The following is a 22,454-nucleotide window of genomic DNA, read 5'->3' on the forward strand; positions in this document are numbered from 1 at the left end:
TATGGTGATATAATCCTATAAAATAATTTTTATTTAGATGTTGCCAAAGATAAAATATGTGACGATACTCCCATTGAATTAGAAGTAGAAGCAAAAGCACAATGGAACTTGGGTAGGCGTAAAGAAGGGTCTCAGGAGATAATGCCCCCACTATCAGCAGATAATTGGTTAATTAAAAATCGCAATTCTTGCATGTTAACCGATAGCGCTCGCCAATACGATGACTCAGATGATCGGAGCGAATCTTGGCTAGCGCAGGTTGAAATTATAACACACGCTGGACCTCATAGACGTCTCTGGATGGGACCCCAATTTGTATTTAAGACTTATAACACACCAAGCGGGTAATTTGTTTATTTAATAAATAAAAATAAAAGTAAGTTTTTTTCATTGATAAATGTTTTAGGTCAAATTTAAGTCATGTCGAAATTGAAGCAGTAGAAATAGGTACATCAAAATCTAGCACTAATTCAACTTCCGAAAAAATTGATCATTCAAGCCCTTTGAATATGCCCTTAACTGCAACAAGTCGCTCTAGTGCTGTACCGGTTCTTATAGAATCTGGATCATACAGTAAGAAACTTTATTTGTTACGCTTTTAATTACATACATTTTATTTGATAATAAAAATTTTTTAAAAAATCTCCAGGCAGCATTGAACAAAGCCCCAAACTGATGGATCGTTTTCGTCACGATCATTTAGATTCTGACTTTTCCGTAGCTCATGGTGATTCTCGTTTAAAAGAAGACTTGGCCGATGCAATGCGCGAATCTCCTTCTGCAACCGCTTCCTCTAAAGACAGTGGTAAGTTTTAAGTAAGATCATAATTAGTTCTTATTTATATTGTATATGAGTTCTATATTTAGCTCATCTTTTTGTGTTATTGCTTTGTTCGTCAAATTTAATTGCTTATTATTTTTACTTAACTGTGTATAATTAATATATGTACATTATAATACCACAGCACTACCTTATAGCCAATACTGTCCTGATAGTAAAAAGGCTATTTTTAAGATCAATTTTGTGAAAAAACTTCCCGAACCGGAAGAAATTTTTGAAATGCTTTTGTTCGTTATTTTTACTAAAACTATTTTAATAATTCTCATATAAATGTATACTATTATATATGTATAATATGCAATATTATAGTGATTTATTAGAAATTTCATAACAGGGTTTTAAAGAGCAATATTCTCTTTAAGATAATGTAATAAAAATGCAATAATGTTAGAAAAAAAATTATTTTTCTCATTTAAAAAAATTAATTATACAAAACTTCATCTCCTTTGGTACGGGAACTTTTTCACGATCGCGAAAAAAAATAATATCATATTCCTTAACATCTGTTCACGCCCTACAAAGCCTTGCTATGGTATTTTTGATATTTGCAAAAATTGTCATACCCCTAATGTACATACTATATTAATGTATAAGAATAATTGATCACTTGTATAAATACGAGAAAAATAAAAAACAATTTTTTGGAGTAGGTCCTCACTACCCTACCTGCAATTGAAAATCTTGTTCTCAGTACCTGCAACCATTTCAAAATGGGTGTCAAAAATTCCGTAATTTTGAACTTATCGCGGGAAAAATAATTAAAATTTTTGTTAGTGTATTTCTGACCCGCAAAACTACTTTTAGTGTATTAAGATTTAAAAAAAATCCCAAAAAATTCTGAAATGGACTAAACCAAATGCCAAACTATTTTTTTTAATATTTTTCTGTACAAGCTAAAAATTACGACAATTTTGACACCTATTTCAATAAAAAGCGAAAATAATATGCTTCCCCAACCCACTAAAAATTATTTTTGGACTAAAATACTCTACAAAAATGTTAAGATTATTTTTCCCTTAATCAGCTGAAAAGTACGGAGACGTATTGCGAAAAAAACGAAGATATTTTGTTTTTCAAAACATATACTGAGGTCAGAATTTGCAATCGCTGGTAGGGAACTGAGGACCATTCAAAAACAAATATTTTTCTCGTATTTAGTGCATTAATACGTATCGACGATTGAGAAGAATTCCTACATGAAATTCTTAAAATGGCTATTTATCGGGGCACTCTAATATACAGCTTTAAGTCAGAAGCAGTAGGAACTAATGAAAATAGTAAGACAACTTATTAAAATATTAAGTTCAAGGCTTAGTGCCTATAAAAGTCGAGAATCTGCTTCGTTAGGGTTATGACTTTTTGATTCTTTTGGAAATATACTTTTTGCTAAGTAAAAAAATATTTGAACTCTACATAGAAATATAAACAACTAAAAAATAAAAATATAAACAATTAAAAGTGTATGACTTTTAGATATTTTTGCAAATATTGTATATTACATCCCCTATAAACTTGAACAATTTTTTATGGTATATTGATTTTTGCCTACAGTATAAAGTCACGTGATCATGTTACTAATTTTGCTATCGACTTTCTGGGATGTACTTTTCGTGAATGTAACTTTACGTACTTTACTTCGTTTTTTAAAAATTTTAAAATATGGGTTTCCACTCGATTTGTGCAATATTTTCAATGTTCTTCATTCATCACGTAATTTTCAGATTGACATATCGTTCGTCACCTGAAGGGCAAACGGCCTTATCTAACATTTTAAAATTTTTATAGGAGAAGCAAAAAACTATTTAAATTGGGAAGTTTGTTTCTATCAACGCAATTTATTGTTATTTAATAAACAAATTGTTTAATAGTGAAACCTATCATTTGTTATGGTAGTTGACAATGGCGTATAGCAAAAAAGATAAATTAGACTTTTACCTTTAATATTTAAATGCTTTTTTAGATATGGCCTTTTGTTAATAATATCGCAAATTTTGGATCGAGGAGTCCAATTTTGTTTGTGAACATTTGTTTTGATGCAATATATTAGAATCAACAATAAAATCGATTTTTGGTTAGTTAGGGCCGTTTGCGTTTCAGGTGACGCGTTACAGATTTACATACGTTATCAAATTTTTTTCATATTCGTATTTAAGTAGGGCGCTCAAGTCTGGAATAGTCTGTCTTTAGATCTTATGTGTCGATTATGGATGATATGGCACCAATCGAAGATCATGGTCAATAACATATTTTTCAAGCTTTCGCCTAAAACCGAGCCTTTAAACCTTTTATAAAATATTTTTTTTGAATAAGGAGGTTCATGAATCATAATAGATCTAGTACAGTGATGTACATGCATATATTTAAAATAAATCTATTTTGTTGTTGCGATGTTGTAAATAGTATTACATATTGATAATAGCGATTTCTACTCTTGGTAGTACTCTTGTAGGTTTGGTTATTATTGTAGCTATATTAGCGGTTTTCACTCTTGGTAGTTAAGTACCCTTGTAGGTTTGGTTAGTTTTATAAATAATACTATTTACATCAACGCAACAACAAAATGTATTTATTTTAAATATACATCGCTGTACTAAATCTACCAAGAATAAAGTTCTAGTATATAAGCGTGGTAGATTTACCAACAAAATAAATAGCTGATAGACTTACCTCATATAACATAAATTGAAAAATAAAAAATATAAATTTATAAAAAATAGAAAAGTGAAAAAAAGAAGTCAAAAATAGATGTTTTTGGAATATCTCAGGAACAAGAAATATCAAAAATAAAAAACGTGGTTGTTTATTTTGGACAAACTTTTTGGTTAATACTGCTGTTGAGTTGAAAATCTTTCGCGTGTATATTTCGGGTCGTCCCGCAGCGGAGATGCAATTGTCGTGGGATGGTCTAATGAAGTTTTTTGTTCATGGAATTTACAAATTTGGAGACAGAACGCATATACCTTTTTTGCTTAATACAACCATTCGGTACTCACGCTTTTATAAAAAAATTATAACCGCTAATATATTTACCATACTAATCAAACCTACAAAAGGGTACTTTACTACCAAGCGTGAAACGCTAGTATTTGTAGAAAATAATATAAAATAAATTCAGTAGTGAGAAATTTTACTCGGAAGAGTTTTATAGAAACCGAAATTTTTTTAAGGATCGGTCCGTAGTTGACCATACCCCCCATATAAAGCACCCTGAGATATGACTATAACGCTCATTACTGGCTTAAAAATAACTGTATGGCGATGAAATTCGACATAAACAAATTTGATGGAAACCGAAATCTTTCTACCAATTTTTATGATGATCGGTTCAAATTGAACTCTCTTATAAGGTACCTTGTTGAAATTATTTTTACGCTCATTACTGGATTAAAATTAACTGTATGGAGGTGAAGTTTTATGGGAACCGAAAGATCTGGGTCCATAATGGATCTATGATATCATTAAAGACCTTTGTTCATTTTAGTTATTAGTTAGTTAGTTTGAAAGGATGTATATACATTAAATCGAAAGAAAAGCACCTAGTCCTCTATCGGGCCTGTTGCGCGCTCCTTTACCAGTGCCTCAGGTGGGAATCGAACCCAGCACCTTCGGTCTACCAGATTAGAACACTAACCACTAACCTACCGGAGGCCATGTTCATATTAGTATCGATATTTTATAATACAATTCAGCATTAAATGAATACATGTATGAGCAAATTGTTGTAAACAATAAAAAATAGTTGATTTATAAATATATAAATCCATATTTAGTCCCAACTTTTGAAATACACTTAAATTTTACGAGATATAATTTGATGGTGAGAAATTTTATATCTCTTCATCTATAATAAAAAACTTGAATAAGGAATTATTATAGGAAGTCGGAAGCTTAAAAGAAAAAGTGTATGCACACTTTTTCTTTGTCTTATTTTGAAGTCGTTGAAACCTTGAAGAGAAACTACCACTGAATTAAAATTTTTAAGCGCTTTAATGCTCCATTTTTATACCTTTCGTCTTCTTGAGAAGGGAATACACATATAAGTTTGTCATTCCGTTTGTAATTTCTATAATATAATTTTCCGACCCTATACTGCATATGAGCAAAATCAAAAAATTTTAAGAATTAGATAAAAATTTTTTTCGACATTTTTTTTCCTCTGACAAGAACCATATTCAGTAGTTGAGTTGGATAATAATTACACATGATAAATATGAAAACTTTAATTATTTTGATTGATGCGCGCAAAAGTTATAGCGGTTTAAAATAATAAAATTTAAAAAATCGTTAAAATTACGGGTTAAGCTATTTTCCAATAAAGTAAGTACCCATTAGTAAACATTTATAGGGACTATCAGCGCATATTAAAATAGTTATCGCAAATTTCATATTTCAGAAAATACACTGATAATTAAAAATAAAAATTACTTAAATTTTTTTGCAATTTCTTTCCAAACTCAAAATTTTGCTAATAAAAAATATCAAAAAAATTGTTCTAAAATTAGAGATGATTTTCAATGCATTGCAAAATAAACTAAGTTAATATCTCAGTCGGTTTGAAAAATATAGGAATTTGAAGTTTTAGGTCGTAAAATTGTATATCCTTAAAATATTTTAATGCGCACCGGGTTTTTGGCATAATGCAAAAAGAAAGCTTTTATTTGACACTAATATTTACGCAATTCATTTGGCGCTATAGTTGTCTGAAAGCAAAATGTTTTTTCAGATAAATGCTGCTAGGACCGCTATAAATGAAGAAATTTTATTTTTCTTTCGCAAAATTTTGGTTACATTTGTTTACAACCGTATATATTTGCACCTAAAAGTACTAATGAAATTATTATAAGGATTTTTAGATGTCCAAAGTGTTTATAAAGGATGGCTCTGTAAGTTACGAACTAAGAGTACAGTTTTGAAATTTATGAAAAAAACTATGGTAAATTTTAAAGCATTTTTTTTCGTTTTTAAAATTTTAAATGTTCATAAAGTTGAGAGATAATAAGCAAGTGGTCTACAATTTTGGACATACATATGTTTTGGTATATTATACCAAAATGTATCAAAATATTTACAGTGCAGTGATTGATAGAAAAAATATAAGCCATAATCAGGAAGAAATTTACCAAACTGAAGAATTTCAATAAAAAACAATTAAACTGTATGCCTTTAACGAAAGCATTGGAGACATAATTGGAGGGGACTTCAATGCAAAACATACCTATTGGGGATCCCGCTTTACAACTACCAAAGGGAAAGAATTACTTAAAGCAACTAGAACGACCGGATGTGAAGTAATGGCACCTAAAAACCCAACATATTGGCCTAAAGATCCAAATAAACAACCTGATCTTATCGATTTTTTTATCACAAGAAAAATGTCTAAAAATCGTATTAAAGTAGAAGATTATTCACTAACAGCAAAAAACATAAATCGACCTATGCAACGGAATTCTCCAATTAGAGTTAATTCTTCAGAATGGGCGAAAACTAATATGGAAAAAGCCGATATCTTCTCAAATTATCTTTCAAATATATTTCATGAAAATGAGCAAGTTAACGGTAATATGGAAAGTTGCCGAAGTAATTATGATAAAAAAACTGGGAAAACCAGAGACTGAAGTAACCTCCTATAGGCCAATTTCACTGTTACCTATTCTTTCGAAACTTTTTGAGACTATATTTCTTAAGCGTTTGAAACCATTAATTGAACAAAAACTTTTTATACCAACGCACCAATTTGGATTTCGCAACAATCACTCAACTATCGACCAAGTTCATCGCATAACAAATGTAATTGAAAAATCCATGGAAGATAGAATGATATGTTCAGCCATTTTTTTAGATGTGTCAAAAGCATTTGATAAAGTTTGGCACTCTGGACTAATTTATAAACTAAACGAACTTTTTCCCAACAAATATGTTCAAATTATAAAGTCATACCTTGAAGGCAGATACTTTCGTGTCAAGCAGTAAGAAGCGTTTTCGAATCTGAAAGAGATAAATACTGGCGTTCCACAAGGAAGCATATTGGGAGAGATATTCCAGTGCCAAGAAATACAACTGTAGCAACATTCGCTAAATCAGTCCACATTAGCTTTACTAACAAAAAGACAAATAATCTACCCATCTACATAGAAAATATAACAATTCCCTACTATAATAGCGCCAAATATCTTGGAATGGCATTAGACGCAAAATTGCGATGGAACTAAATATCAAATGGCGAAAACTTAAATGGTTAATTGGTAGAGAAAGCGTTCTATCAATAGAAAACAAATTGCTAATATATAACCAATCAATAAAACCAATCTGGTTATATGGTATAAACCTCTGGGGTTGCGCTAACAAGAAATATATCGACCAAATCCAAAGATTTCAAAACAAGGTGTTAAGGAGCGCTGTTAAAGCTCCTGGTATATTCGGAACTCAGACCTTCATCGCGATCTAGGTATGAGAACTGTTAAAGAAGAGATACATATCGTGGCTGCAAAACATGATTCCAGACTAAGAATACATGTAAATATAGAGGCTTTCCAACTTAATAGTACAATTGGACTAAGACGAAGATTAAAGCGAATAAAACCGAGTGACCTACTGGAAACTTAGTCATTATATTTACATCTCTATGTCTCGAATACATATATATATCAATCTGAAGAAAATTGCTTGTTAGTTTGTAATAAAATTAAACTAGTTGCAGTAAATAAAGGAAAAAAATATATATTTACTAGGGTGATCGACTCGATTTTTCAACCGGTTTTAAAACCGTTTTTCTCTGCTTTACCAGTGTTGGTTTTTTCTTAATGTTGATTTTTCGAATATCGAATAACCCGGTTTTTCACTTTTTAAAAACCGGTTTTGAATACTTTTATTTGCTTTGTATTCAAAGATTATTTAAATGAAATTTTTAAGTAAATAATAATACAGCCCGTCTAAATTTTAAAAATATTCGAGTCGAGAAAAATATACGCTAGATTTTTCTACAGCTCCTTTGGTTAAACTTCTTTGATTTTCCTAATTAATTAAAAAAATTTATTTGTAAAATTGATAACTGTTTGATAAAATTTTATCAATCTTAAGATTATATTCCAATTACAATAATTAATTTAAGGCTGAAATTTTATGGAAGTGTTGGAATGCCTATGCAAATTTCCTAAACAGGGCTTTTAAAATAAGCTAGGATTACAGAAGTGTCCCACTTTTTTCCTAATTTTTTTTTATATTAAAGAAATAATGTAAATCAGACGACTAGATCTAAAGTTATAATCTTTTAAACTGTTAAAAATCATTTCGGGCCATGTTTTATTAATCAAATTTAAACATAAACATTAAGTTTTTTAAATTAAAATATATTTTTTTTATTTATAATGAAAAACCGGTTAAACGGTTTTTTCTGTATTTGAAAAATATCAACCGGTTTTTTTTAAATGTCAACTATTCGAACTATTCGAAAACCGGTTTTTGGAAAATGTCGAATAATCGATCACCCTAATATTTACATATTTTAAAAGGTTAACAAAATACGAGGCAATTTAATTCAGTTTCATCAATTCTTAAAAATCTATAAGGATGTATAATATACATATGTATATTATGGATCCTTATAGATAGCGGAGCCGATTTAACAATGTCCATCTGTTTGTCTTTGTCTATGTTAAAAACATTTTTCAGAAGACCCCAGATATCTGCCGGATCCGAATCTTTCAGACATATTATGTACGTTCGGGAGGAATCATATTTAAAGTCAAGAAAATCGGTCGATAAATAACGGAGATATAAGCAAAAATCCCAGTCAACTTCTGAAAATTGCATCAAAAATTGAGACTTATTATGCATGCTCATACAAAAAAAAAAAAAATAATAATACCCATCAAAAAGTTACATGTTGTTTAATCAGAGGTGCAAGTGATGACGAAGTTGTTCGATTTAGGTGAAACATGGATGATTTTAACATTAGCGTGTCATTGGAGATTCGATGATTCGAAAACGATCTTTTATTGGTTCAAGCTATTTCTTTTCTATGTGTTTGTGGAAGATATCTTAAATATTTTTAAGGAAAAAATTATAATAAATATGGGAAAATATATAAAATAATATTAATAATACAAATTTTTTCTATAGAAATAACACATACTTACTGGGTAAACAACAAAATCACACGGCAAATTTTGTTCTTGTACTTGTTTATAAAAGCAATGCAGAACAAGAACAACATGTTATGAATGAATCAGTGTGTTGTTATTGGCATGAAATTAAGCATATAGATCGCGGAGTAAATAAGAAGCAATAAAAAGGGACTTTTTGGTACTTTTTCGTTCTTCATAAGGTTCTTTTTGAATTTTCTATAATATTGAACCTAGAAACACAAAATTAGGCATGTAGAGCCCGGAGTAAATGAGAGTATATTGGTATTTTTTGATTTTTGTAATAAAATTCGTACTGAGCCTTTTTGAAGGTTATATAAGATTCGGCATAGCCGAATATAGAACTTTTACTTGTTCTATTTTCATAAAAATATTTACAAGTTTACAAGAATATCAGTTTTTTTAAGTTAACTTCATCTGTATAATATTTAAAAATATTCATCACATGACATTTTATTTTGCTTAAGTGTGTATATTACAAAAAGTGAATGTGTCTTTAATTATTCCATGAATAATGGTATGAGCACAATTGTGACGAACAACCGATTCGTACAATATAACTTTGTGTAAATTCGTCTAATGAAACACAACATAATTTTACACTGCTTTTTTCCGTATTAATCCCGTTGGATAAAATCACTAATATATATGATTTTTATTATTTATTGTATGTATGTATTTTCGAATAAATTACACAATATCATATTTACAAATATTATTCATTTACATACATATGTATGTATGTATGAATTTTCAAATCAATTTTTAATTACGCTATGGTATGGTAGGGCCATACATTTTTTAAAATTTTTTTCATCTCCATATTGAAAGAAGTTAATATTAATTAAAATAGTATTCATTTAGTGTATCTACCATAAACATAAGAGCAATCATTTCACAAAAGAAAAAAGAAATATCAAGTGGAAAACGCCTGCGTAACGGCCATACCTAAAGGTGCAAATATACCTAAAGGTGCAAACGCATACATAACTTTGTATGGAAGTGGTCCCATTCAATACATTAAACTTGTGCACGAAGTACAAAAGTTTAAAAATATTTAACTTTGGCGTACGAAAAAGAAGAGAATGAGAACAGAAACAAAACTGTCAAAATTATTGTTTGCTTTTTTTGCTGTTTTTAATTCTGCATTATGTGTGTGTGAAGTGAAAAACACCATTTTTAAATTGTTTAAATATTTTTAAATATTTTGACATAAGTGTTTGGTATCAATGAAAAGAGAATTTTTCCTATATTAGAAATATGTAAAAATATAATAACCCATCGAACAATTTTGGGTGGTAATTACCAAAAGATTAAAAAAATATATATGTTTTTGTGTATCAATAATTATATTTAGGAATAATTGTGACTTTTTTCTTTATGCACACTTTACCCTCTTTTAACACTGAAAATAAAATTTTGTAAAAAGAGGATGAGTTTAACAAAATGTCCCGTAAAGTAATATAACTTTATACAAATAATTTTTCTGCAAAGATTTTCTCAATGATTATGATATATATTCAAAAATCTTTAGTTTTATTTTGGAATAATCGAAGAATTAATTACTTCTGAAACTAATTTAGCTCAATTTGATTATATTTATTTTTGTTTTGATCCTTGTTTAAAATGGGTTAAAATAAAATTGCTTAAAAATGCACTATGGCAACTTTGGATTCATAAATTTCGGCGTATTTTTTATTTCTAGCAATAAATAAGTGTCCAAGCTACAATGAGTTGAGTTTTATAAATTCTTGTAATTCCATGATATAGGATTTTAAAATTAATATAAATAAAATTTTACATTGGGGGGAAATGGGTTTAAGCGGTCTAGTTCTTAAATAGGTAATTTGCGGCAATATTTTGATATTGAATGTGTTACTATATATATTCATGAATAATTTGTGTAATGAATTGAAGGAGAATTCTGGAGAATTTTTGACTATATTTGCCTTTTAAATTTTACATTGGGGGGGAAATGGGTTTAAGCGGTCTAGTTCTTAGATAGGTAATTTGTGGCAATATTTTGATATTGAATGTGTTACTATATATATTCATGAATAATTTGTGTAACGAATTGAAGGAGAATTCTGGAGAATTTTTGACTATATTTGCCTTTTAAATTTTTTAATTATAAAAACAATAATAAATTATGTTTTTTTTTTATAATTACAAATTTGATCCCGTTTTTACATAAATGTTTATAAAATTTTGCACATGTATTAGCAACAAATTACTTTATTGTAATTTGTTAAAAATTTTGACTTTTTATAACAAGTTAGCGTCTTTTCTTCATGATAAACATACACTTATTAAGAAACTGAATTTAATTATTTTTTGTTAGACGTTTTCTCTGACTTTAACTTCCACCTGAGGGTAGAAAACAATGTAAAAAAAAACTAATGACGAGGTTGCACGGAGGGAAATGTCAGCTTTCCAGCAATATAAATTTTTCTTCGAAAATCTCATTTTTAATCATTGAATTATCGCCAACCTTCCCCATATAGCTGCTTCAATGTGCAATGCAACGATTGGACATAATTTTTTTTACGTTGCGTAGCTGTCAATCGCAGTTAGACGCAAAGTATTATATGTGTTTGAGCCTTAAGCTGGAGGTCCACACCACGCGTTCTACGCTTCTTCGCATTCTACGCGGCTGTCAAAAAAATAGAATCAATGTTGTTGTATGCTAGAAGTTACAAGCACAAAAGCGTACAATGCCTTGACGCGTAGAATATGTCATATATTTTATTTTTAATATGTATTTATCAATTTTAAAAACTAAAACGAGTTAAATTGTGAAAATATAAACAAAAACTTAAAAAAACGCGAAGTTCTTTGTAAATAAAGCAAAAGTTTGACGCCTAAGAAGCATAGCATGTAACATGATGCGTAGGATGCAAAGAATGTATGAAAAGCACGAAATGCTATGACGCGTAGTGTGGACCTCTAGCTTTAAAGAAAAGCATTAAGCGTTGAGTTACTTGTAATTTATTATTGTTTTTATAAAATTAATCAACGCTCAACGTTTTTGTTTATGTATGACCGTAAAAAATATAAATAAACCTATTGCAAATTCGTTACGTATACACAAGTGTCTTCTATTTTTCCAATTGTGCGTATATATGTAGTATTTTCGACACAACTAGTAACCCGAAGTGCTTCAAATTCGGGTGATAAACCTATGAATTATACATTAGCATGTCTTTGGAGGGATGTTGTTTATTTTTGACAACTTTGGACTACATCTATTCTTATTTTAAGAAGCAGTAAAAATACAATATTTGGATGTCAAAAATAAACCGCATTCTTTCAATGACACGCTTACGTCATTACCAATTTCATTGGTTTTTAATCTGAATTTGATGTACTTCGAATATGTTATTTATAGTGACTTTTCTACAACTCTTTCCTCACTTTTAACTGGGTTTTCATTTGTAAGGAAATACTTTGTTTATAAAAGCAAAAAATATGTAATCGTATTTTTAGATGTGATTAAGATGTTGTTTGCGAAGTATGACATCAATTATTTCTTGCTGGGTAGTTAAAGATACATAATCACAAAATTTTATTGAAATCAGACTTCGACTTCAAAACTGACTTTAATTTGTTACCAATACCCCATAGTGGTTTTACTTTTGTTTGAAAATTCAAATATACCCAAATATGTAAAGGTAAACTCTGATTACTTTAGATATGTTGTTATTTTTCTAATTTTATTCATAATTATGTCCTGTGAACACTATCTGAAATTATGAATAGACAGACATTGCACTATGAGCCATCTATTAATCTATATTAATTGAAAATATCAGTGGAAATATAATGAAAAACAACTAATGATATACAAAACTAGTCTTCAACTAAAATGTAGAAAATTTAATTATCAACAGAAATATATTATTTTTGTAACCTTTGACCCTCAATATCTCGCTTAGTGTACATGGTATTATTGGCGAGAAAAATGAAGTCCTGAGCCAACTTTTATTAAGCTATCTAAAATTCCCCAGTTTGCTCATTTTATCGATTCAGTTTCCTGGGCTATTAAAGAATTAATTATTTCTATAAGGGGATTTTTTGGGGATTTAATTGCACTAATTAAATGTTAAATGTTTATTTTCATTCCTTTTAATGTCATTCAATTTAAATTTTAAAAATAAAAAAAAATATATACACATTCTTTTACCTAACCTACTATTTGTATATAAATTTGTACATATAAGATGCATTTATTTCAGATAATATAAAGACAATGTTTGTGCGTTTTCTTATTTATTATATATTTGAAAAAGTTTTGAGTCACAATTGCTAAATATCGACTATTATTTTATAAAATTAAGTAAATTAGATTATTGTTTCTGTTTCAAACTATGATAAAAGATTGAGAGAAAAGCAAGCAGAGAGTATGAAACAGAGAAAAATAACATAGCACTATTAAATAAGAAAAGAGTATGTTTCACATTGAACGATTAATAAAAAGCCAAAGTTTTTCTTAATGTTTAAATGCTTAAAAACACATAAAATTTCCTTGTTAAAAAAGTTTTTTTCGGACTCAGTGTTGTTTGTTCTTTTGCCTCTACAAATAAATAATATTGTTTATTATAATAACTTTAAATGAGAATTTGGTGTTGTTTAGTTTAAACAAATTATGTTATATTTTTAATTAATTTCACGGTTTCGAGTTTTTTAGCTTACTTATATACATAAAATAATTAATTGAGAGTTTAATCATAAAAATATTAATAAAACAGCATGTTTCAATTTGAAATTAATTTTTTTGTCCATAAGAATTCCATGCGCTATTTATTTCCTTTTTTAAACTCACCTACCAAAAAAACACACTTTCAAAAACTTTATTTAAAATAACCCCTGTTAATTTCAAATGCCGTTTTTATTTATTAAATTTTTAATTAATACATTTTTTTAACTTAGATTTTTGCACTTTCTTTATATTAAAAACAAAAAGAATTTAGAATCGTTTACAGTTATCATAGAAATAATTTAGATTTCGTGTACATTTCTTTAATAAACAAATTAAAATTGAAATCATTCACATTTAAACTAAAATGCCTTTGGCTTTTTTTTAATATTTGTATGAACTGCTCTTTCTTATGCAATGTTTATTTTTTCTCTTCTTTCCTCTATTTTTTGCTTCAATAAAGGTTGTCATGGTTGTGAAACTGCCGGTTCTAGTGATAATGTTGCATTTTTTGACGCACTAACTGCTGAGGATGATCATGCTCGTTCCGCATCAGCCGCTGCCCTCGCCAGTGTCCTTCCTAACATTCATTCGTATGATAACAGTTCGAGCTATGAGTCCTTAGATACGTTAAAAATGTCAAAGGCTTCTATCGAGAAGATTGTAAACCCCCTAGGAACGGTGACCACCATTACATCTTGTCTAACTGCCGACGTTAAAACCGATATTTTGGACGAAGTTGTTTCTCAGCTGGCTGCAGAAGATACAATTATACATGAAAACTGCGATGAAAGTCTGTTTCGTCCTGTTGTAGCCATATTTTGCGACGAGAAGGCTATTCTTCAAAACAAAGAAGAAGCTCGAAAAAATAATGAACAATATCAGGCTCCTGAAAATATAAGCAATAAACTTGTGGTACCAGTTATAGCCAAAGAGGTTAACGATGAACTTAATAAACGTGAAAAGGAAAAGATAAGTGTTACCAAATATAAGGCAATAGTTTCAAAGAAATCGGGAAAAGAGCAACCAAAATTTGAAGAATTGTCATCATTGAATAAGAAAACAAAAGAAGAAGAAGACAATATTTGTGAAAAAATTCATAACCAAAATAGCAAATCTACACTTTTACCGGAAAAAAATTTAAGTGAGATAAAGAAAACATGCTCAAAAAATCAATCTGTTTTAAAAGGAAACTCATCTGGAATCATAAGCTCAACGAAGGAGCTACAAACACAAGAAAAAGCTACGCTTTCACTGAAAACAGATAAACAGCCAGCGGAGTCTAAAAAACCTGATAAAGCTAGTAGATCACAAATACAACAGAAAGGAGATTTTAAAATGCAAACCCAAAAGGAATTAGAAAATTCTGATTTTGCAGAAACAAAATTGGAAAAGCAATCTAATTTAAAAAAAATGCATGAGGATTCCAATTTAAAAGATGATTTGTCAAAGGCTGAAGCTACCACAACAAAAGAAAAATTTAGAAATTTAAATAGCAGTGAACAGAATAAAGAAGAGCACATTAGGAATACGGCTAAAGTATCCAATGATCGTGTATGTCACGAATATATTAGTGAAGCAATCACTAATGTTAAATTTACTGCCAATATTTCTACCAAAGCAGACCAAATAGACGTTACAGAAAATGTGATGGATATCGAAAACTTTCCGAATAAGTCAGACGCGAATTTAAAGAACAATGGAAACTTAACATCTCAGAATTTAATCAAAAAGAACACTGCCACGAAAGAAAAAATAAATAAAACTAAGGGTTCTATTAAAACTATCAAATCGGGAGTAAATGACACTTTAATAACTAAACCGAACGACGATCACCAACCCAGTGATTCTTTATTTGAAATTAAGAAAAATGGAAAACAAATTAAAGCTACTGAAAAAGTTAAAAGCATGGAAACAGAAAATGAAAAGCCAGGTGAAATTGCTACAAATATGGCTTTGAATAACGACCCTCAATCTAAAGATATTGTTGAATTGCAAGGTACGAGTGAGACTAAAAAAAGCCACATCAATATTAAGAACAATGACAATCCAAACAGTAAGAATAGTGTTGAAGCGACGAAAAGCGAAAAAAATAAAAGAGTTTCTAATGAAGAAAACTCCACTGGCATTGCAATTTCAGGAAATATAAAATTTGAGGTGCTTTCGTATAATAAAAAGGCGATATTAGATGACATCAGTTTAAATGAAGAAATTTCCGATTATGACCACCAACGCACAAAATCAGAATATAAAGACAAATCTCGTAAGACTAAGTCGGATGATAATTTATTGAAAAGTACAATTAGCACAGATTCCACAGAAATTTTGGAATGTGATAGACAAATTGATAAGGCCATAGAAACTAATAAAATAATAACTGACCATGTTAAAAGGGAAAATCCATCTGAAATTATAATTGATCCCGAAAAGAAAGAAAATAGTAATGAAAGAAATATTGAAATATTACATTTTAAAGAAAATGAAATTAAAACTGAAGAAGAACTAAAAAAAATAAGCAAAATTAGTGAGGATTCTGCCAAAAATGAAGCTAACGATGAAATTAACTTGAAGACAGTCCCAGTCTGTAAGAACTCCAATCCATCAAAAACTAGCAATGAACTTACACCAAAAAGAAGCCTCATTCAAGATTTGACTAATACTCATAAAGAAGAATTATGTGATACAAAACAGGATAATAAATCGTCATCAATTGAAACCATGAACAACGCACCAGCACCAACATCGCCTAAAAAAAAAGGAAAGGCAATGTCCAAAGATGAACTAAAAAAAGGAGTTGGTGTCAATAAAAAAATACCATCGGATTTGGGGACATATAACAAAGAGAATTCAGAAAATCCTGAAAAATGTATTGAAAAAAGAGATGTTTTTAAAGAGGACAACAAATATTTAAAAAAGAAGTCAATTGAAAAAGAATTTATCGAAAATACTTTAGAAGTTTGTGGAAAACAAAACAAACTAGTAAATAAAATACAAAACCCACCCCTTCCGATGACATCTGCTCGGAAAACTTTAAGTGGTGCGGAAATGATAAGTAAAAATCTCGGCAAATCGGGTGACGGTAACACCAAGTTTCCCCAGTTAGGAACTGTAAGCAAAATTAATGCTTCTGATAAGTTGTTACCTGAACTTCCTACTCCAAATGATACAGAAAAACAAACAAGATTCGATGAGTTTTCAATATTAAAAACCTTGGATCCATTGCCTCCTTTACCTGCCCTCGAGCCCCTGCAATTGATGTCGGAAAATAAAAGCAGCTCTCTGATGGATATAAGTTTAATAAATTTTGAGAGTCCTTTGCAAGAAAATCCTACACTGCAACGAAAAATAACTCCTGCTCCCCGAGGATTTACGGAAAAGAATCTGATTCTGGCTCTTTGTGGATCTTTACATTATGAAAATGAACATACTATTGGATCCGCAGAGAATACAGACCTTTCTCCGGCATTTTCGTCAAATCATTCTTCTGCAGCTTTTGAGGAACCTTCGCTTGCTGACTATAAATCACTTAATGAGAATGAGGATCCCTACATGAGCTTGGAACAAAGTTCACAGGAAACAAACACGACTACAACCAATACAACCAATGAGAAGTTCTCTTCATCGACGTATTCTTCAGGATCGGAAGAAATTGTTATAATGGAGGAGAAGAAAATGACAAAAAAGCAAAAGCGCAAAAAGCAGCAACAAGTAAAAGAATTGCAAAAGCAAAAGGAGCAACAACAACATCAAGAAATTGACGATGAAGAATTGCGACCTCTAATAGCCATGACAGAGTCACATGTTGATCAAACAACTAATGTTTCTGATGACACATTGTCAGCATCAACTGCAAAATGTGATAGTAACCAACCATTGAAGACACAGCCACTTTTGCACTCGAATACCACAGATAGCGAGGGTCCCATGCCAGCAACAACATCTGACGATAATGCTTTTTCGATCCCCGTTACAACAGTTCACAACCAACATAAAATAAAGACAAAAAAATTAGAACATAAAATTAATTTGATTGCCGCCATTGAAGCAGCAACATCTTCGTCAACATCATCAGCAGAAGAGAGTGGTGTTGAGTTAGGAGGACGTTCCTCTCACGACATTGACGAATCATTGATCTCGGTAGCAAGTAGTATATCTACATCTATCATACCTCTTCCCATTGTGACGACGCCCCAAACAACAGTGGGGGCCTTAAAAAAGAAAACTAAAAGACGCAAGAGATAAGAATTAGCCATTTGTTTGTTTTGTATTTCTTGTTTAATATTCATTTATTACTTCTATATCGTATATTTAAGATATTACATAGAATCTACAAACGGTTACGATACATCGAAATCATTTAAAGAACCATTCTTGGCGAACGAATAAAATGTACATTGAATTAATAGATGGACTCACCCTCTATGTAAAGCAAAATAGTGTTTTTGTTGCACTTTCTCAAAATTTACCTTACTTTGTTTTATATTTGTTTGAAACTATATATCGAGGGACTATATTCAATATTCGCTATCTCTCATTTTCATGAAAATGAGATTTTGATGGTAAAATATACAGCAAACAATCCCTCATACGTGATGAAAAATTTACAAACAAAAAAATCTTTTTGGCTATTTAATAGTTACTGCATTAAAAACTCCCTTTCTTTTCATAAAAATTCTGTTACATATATTGAAATATTTTGAGTCTGTCGATAGTCGCTGTGTATCGATAGATTCTACTGTTTTTTTTTTTTTTTAACAAAATAAATGGTGTTATTTGAAAGGAGTTTTGGAACTGCGTCTAACGGTGACAGAACTTGCTGCAATTTAGTTTTATTTTTATGAAAAAAAAAAACATAAAATGTTTATGTTTTTCGATTGTTTTAAAAAATTTACAAAATGTTTGAAAAAACGCCCTTTTTGAGTTTTGTCCTGCTTACGAGCGGTCATCGCTAGACCTAAAATATTTTGAGAATGATCATAAAAAAAGCAAGATTAATATAAAGAGGGGTAACATAAATATTATTTTGCTTTTCATCCAGTTGGATTTTCACTTAACTTAAAAACAACTTATGGTTAACAATAAATGAATCAGAAATAACTGAAATGCTAAACATTTGGCTTGTAAAATCCTATTCATTTACACCAGTTTCAGCTAATTAGAAGTCACCTCATTAAAAGTTAGCTTCTGCTGCATAAATAAAAGAACAGCAGCCAAATTAATATTAAAAAAAAGATTTTACACATAGAACAGTTGATATGTACAGTGGTGGAAAAAATAATAGAAAGATTTTACACATAGAACAGTTGATATGTACAGTGGTGGAAAAATAATAGAAACGACTTTATTTTGGGGTGAAAACTAAATTTTCTCAAAAGGTACCCGTTAGAATTTGATGATTTGTATCTTAAATAAAAGGTATTCAGGTATACTTTCCTATGATAAATGGAGTTTGTAAGTTTTTTTGCTCCATCGTTTTTTATTGCTATTTAAAAAATTTGGCATTGGAAAAAATAATAGAAACGATTCACAGTATTACACTGGGGACATAAGCTGAGATTTCTTAAACTACGTTTAGTACTTATTTTTAAAAATTTTAATTATAAATGAAATTCTTAATATAAAAGTATACTTTTTACTTTAATTTTTATGTTAACATTTGATTTTTCGAAGCTTGATTGACCATATGGATCCTGAAAGCTGAATCAGAGGCCCGACTTTCAAGTTTTCTTAAATAAGAATTTCAGATGGTGAAAGAAATGTCTTCTAATGGTTAAATTATCTAAAAATTAGTTTTTGAGAAGATTTCGAGAAGAAAAAGTTTTTAACCCACTTATAGATAAGGACAATCCACCGATTTTTGGGCCAAATTTCGAGCAATATTTCGCTATTTTGCAATTCGAACTGTTCTTGGTGGTTAAAAAGGGCTTAAATGTCAAAGTATATTGTTGGACTTGTGAAATAATGCTAAATTAAGTTAAATTAAGTTAAATTTAACACAAAAAGTTCACAAAACCTAAAAATTTTTAAAATTCAGTTTGAATTGTAGGTAGTCTACTTTAACGTAAGTTCAGATAAAATGCACCTTATCATATTAAAACATCAGAAAGAATATTCTTTGTATTTTTTTCCATAAAATAAACGTATTAGATTTTAGAAAAGGTAATGAAAAAAAAAACATATTTTCGGTGGATTATCCAAAAATCGGTGGATTATCGTTATCTATAAGCGGATTCAAGACTTCTTCGGCTCGAAATCTTTTCAAGAAATAATTTTTTAAGTAATTTAAAAATGTTAAGCAATTTCCTTCACTGTTTTAACTTTTTATTTAAGAAAATTTGAAAGTCGTGGCTCCAATTCAGCAGTCAGAGCTCATATGGTCAACCAGGCGTTGAAAAAACACACGTTAACATAAAGAACCGAGGAAACAGTATATTTTGATATTGGGAATATCATTTACAATTCAAATTTTTAAAAATAAATACAAAACGCAGTTTAAAAAAATCTCAGCTTATGTCCCCAGTGTAATACTGTGAATGGTTTCTATTATTTTTTCCAATGCGAAATTTTTTAAATACCAATAAAATACGATGGAGCAAAAAAACTTACAAACTCCATTTATTATAGAAAAGTTGACCTAAATACCTTTTATTTAAGATACAAATCATCAAATTGTAACGGGTACTTTTTGAGAAAATTTAGTTTTCACCACTATATAAAGTCGTTTCTATTATATTTTCCACTACTGTATGTGAAACTAAAGTCCATTTGCAGCAATTCTGCAACCAGACATGCAAATGTTTGTATTTAAATTATATGGGTGGTACCACGCCCCCTATTGCTAGTCCGCAAATTTAGCAAGCAAATGTTAACATGGATGTCAAAGTTCTTCGTGCAAAATTTGGGAATTATAGCTCCAACAGGTTCCCAGATATAAGGAGTTTTGTCTTTAATTCATATGGGAGGTGCCATGCCCCTATTTCTAGTCCGGCAATTATCCCCCAAATTATTCATATGGATTTTAATGTTGACCGTGGAAATTTTGATATACTATTTTTTTTTATTTAATTAATGAAGCTCCCCTATTTTTAGTCCGCCCATTTTGTCTTAAACAATCATAATGATACTAAAGTGGTTCCGTTAAGACTATAATTCTCAGATGTATTGTTGTAATATTTTTTTTTTATATGGGAGGTACCACGCTTCTAGCAAACTTGTTCTCAAAAAAGTTTGATTTTTTTAAGGACGGTTTCAAATATCCAATTTTAGTTTTTTTTGAAACTTTGTTAAACGAATTTTTTGTTTTATTTCCGTTTTTCCTCTAATTATATAGAGAATTATTCAAATAGAGTTTTTTCGAATTTTTTAACTTTGGTGTTAAATTGTTCCCAAGTGCCTTAAAGGGTTAATCTACCTTTTGTCACTCTATTTTAAATATCGGACTATATACGATAAATTCCAGTCATTTTTGGTAAATATGGCCGACAAATAAATATTATTTCGATATGATACACTAAGAATTCCCAAATATTGCAAAATTTGACCATTGAGCTCCACAGTTTATGGGTTAAGAATGTCCGATTTTAATAAAACTTCAGATATATATTTTATATAATCTGGACTATAATACTCTGAAAATACTTTCATTAAAATGTACATTAGTAAAAAATTAATACGTATTCTATAAAAAATTACAAAAAAATGTGATTTTCCCGAAATCGTAGGTACAGTTAAACTGCAAGAAATATTTATCTAATTTTTTACCGTTTAATGTCCTTATCTATTGTCCATAAATCCCCATGAGATCTCCTAAAAATTTTGAAATTTGTTTAACAAAGTTCCAAAAAACTCAAATTGGAGATTTGAAACGGCCGTCGAAAAAATCAAACTTTTTTGACGATAGCTGAGAACAAGTTTGCGTTATCTTATAAGGGCAACAATTAATTAAGGTCCTTTCTTATCTGATTATTAAAAATTTAATACACGGTGTTAATACAAACGGTCCAGGTTCTTGCACATATAGATTTTTTCATGATTGAAAATGGCTGTTGCACGTTGTTATATATACAATCAATATGCAGCAACATTTCCTATCTATACACACCATTATCTTATATTTTATATTCCTGAAAATTTTATTTAATGCTGAAGATGTTAATCTTAAGTATAAAACATACATAAATATGTATTTTTCTTTATTTAGGCCGTCTAAGTCCAGAAAAATTATTGGAAAGTATCTATGACGTAAAATTTTTAAATTACATACTAATTTTCAAATATTTTACCAGCACTTCTGAGGGATGATGCAAAATTAGAACATCATTATCACAAAATTTTGACGTAAAGAAAAAGAACATAGCCCTTAGATATAATAGCCAAAAAGATATAATAAAAAAGGCGAAAGCACCACAAAATCATTATTTATTTTCAAATATTTTGACAGCATTCCTGAAGGACGATGCAAATTTATTTCAAAATTTAGATTTTTATAGGAAAAGCAAAAAATATATTTTTTAAAAATATATGTTTTATTCCATGAGCAAAAAAAGTATTAATTTGCAAACTAGTATAGCACCGTTCGACACTCAAAATTAGACAAGAACCAGATGATAAAAGTCTGAAACTAGAGAAATAGCCCAGGAAAATAAGGGGCTTGCTGCGGAATTTTAGATATGTAGATAATTGAAAATAGGCACATATCTTTTCCTTAGCGTAATAAATAAGGTATTAAAAGTCGCCGAAAATATCGTGTACGCTAAGCGAGATATTGGAGGTCAAA

At 29.6% G+C, this 22,454-nt stretch overlaps 1 protein-coding gene across 5 annotated transcripts in view; it reads left to right on the forward strand.

Moving 5' to 3' along the window:
* LOC119603707 overlaps positions 1–18,112 on the forward strand; it is a 49,240-nt gene extending 31,128 nt beyond the window's left edge. For all 5 annotated transcript variants that reach the window (XM_037955837.1, XM_037955840.1, XM_037955836.1 and 2 more), the window contains 4 exons: positions 38–344; positions 407–573; positions 650–805; positions 14,142–18,112. In XM_037955837.1, coding sequence (XP_037811765.1) covers positions 38–344; positions 407–573; positions 650–805; positions 14,142–17,920 — 4,409 coding nt within the window. In that variant the 3' untranslated portion in view covers positions 17,921–18,112. The remainder of the gene's footprint in view (positions 1–37; positions 345–406; positions 574–649; positions 806–14,141) is intronic.
* Positions 18,113–22,454: the final 4,342 nt, after the last annotated feature.

Source organism: Lucilia sericata, unplaced genomic scaffold (genome assembly GCF_015586225.1).
Source record: "Lucilia sericata isolate MDLA Ls3-8-SP2 unplaced genomic scaffold, ASM1558622v1 Contig000328F_arrow, whole genome shotgun sequence".
In the NCBI taxonomy this organism is placed as follows: Eukaryota; Metazoa; Arthropoda; class Insecta; order Diptera; family Calliphoridae; genus Lucilia; species Lucilia sericata.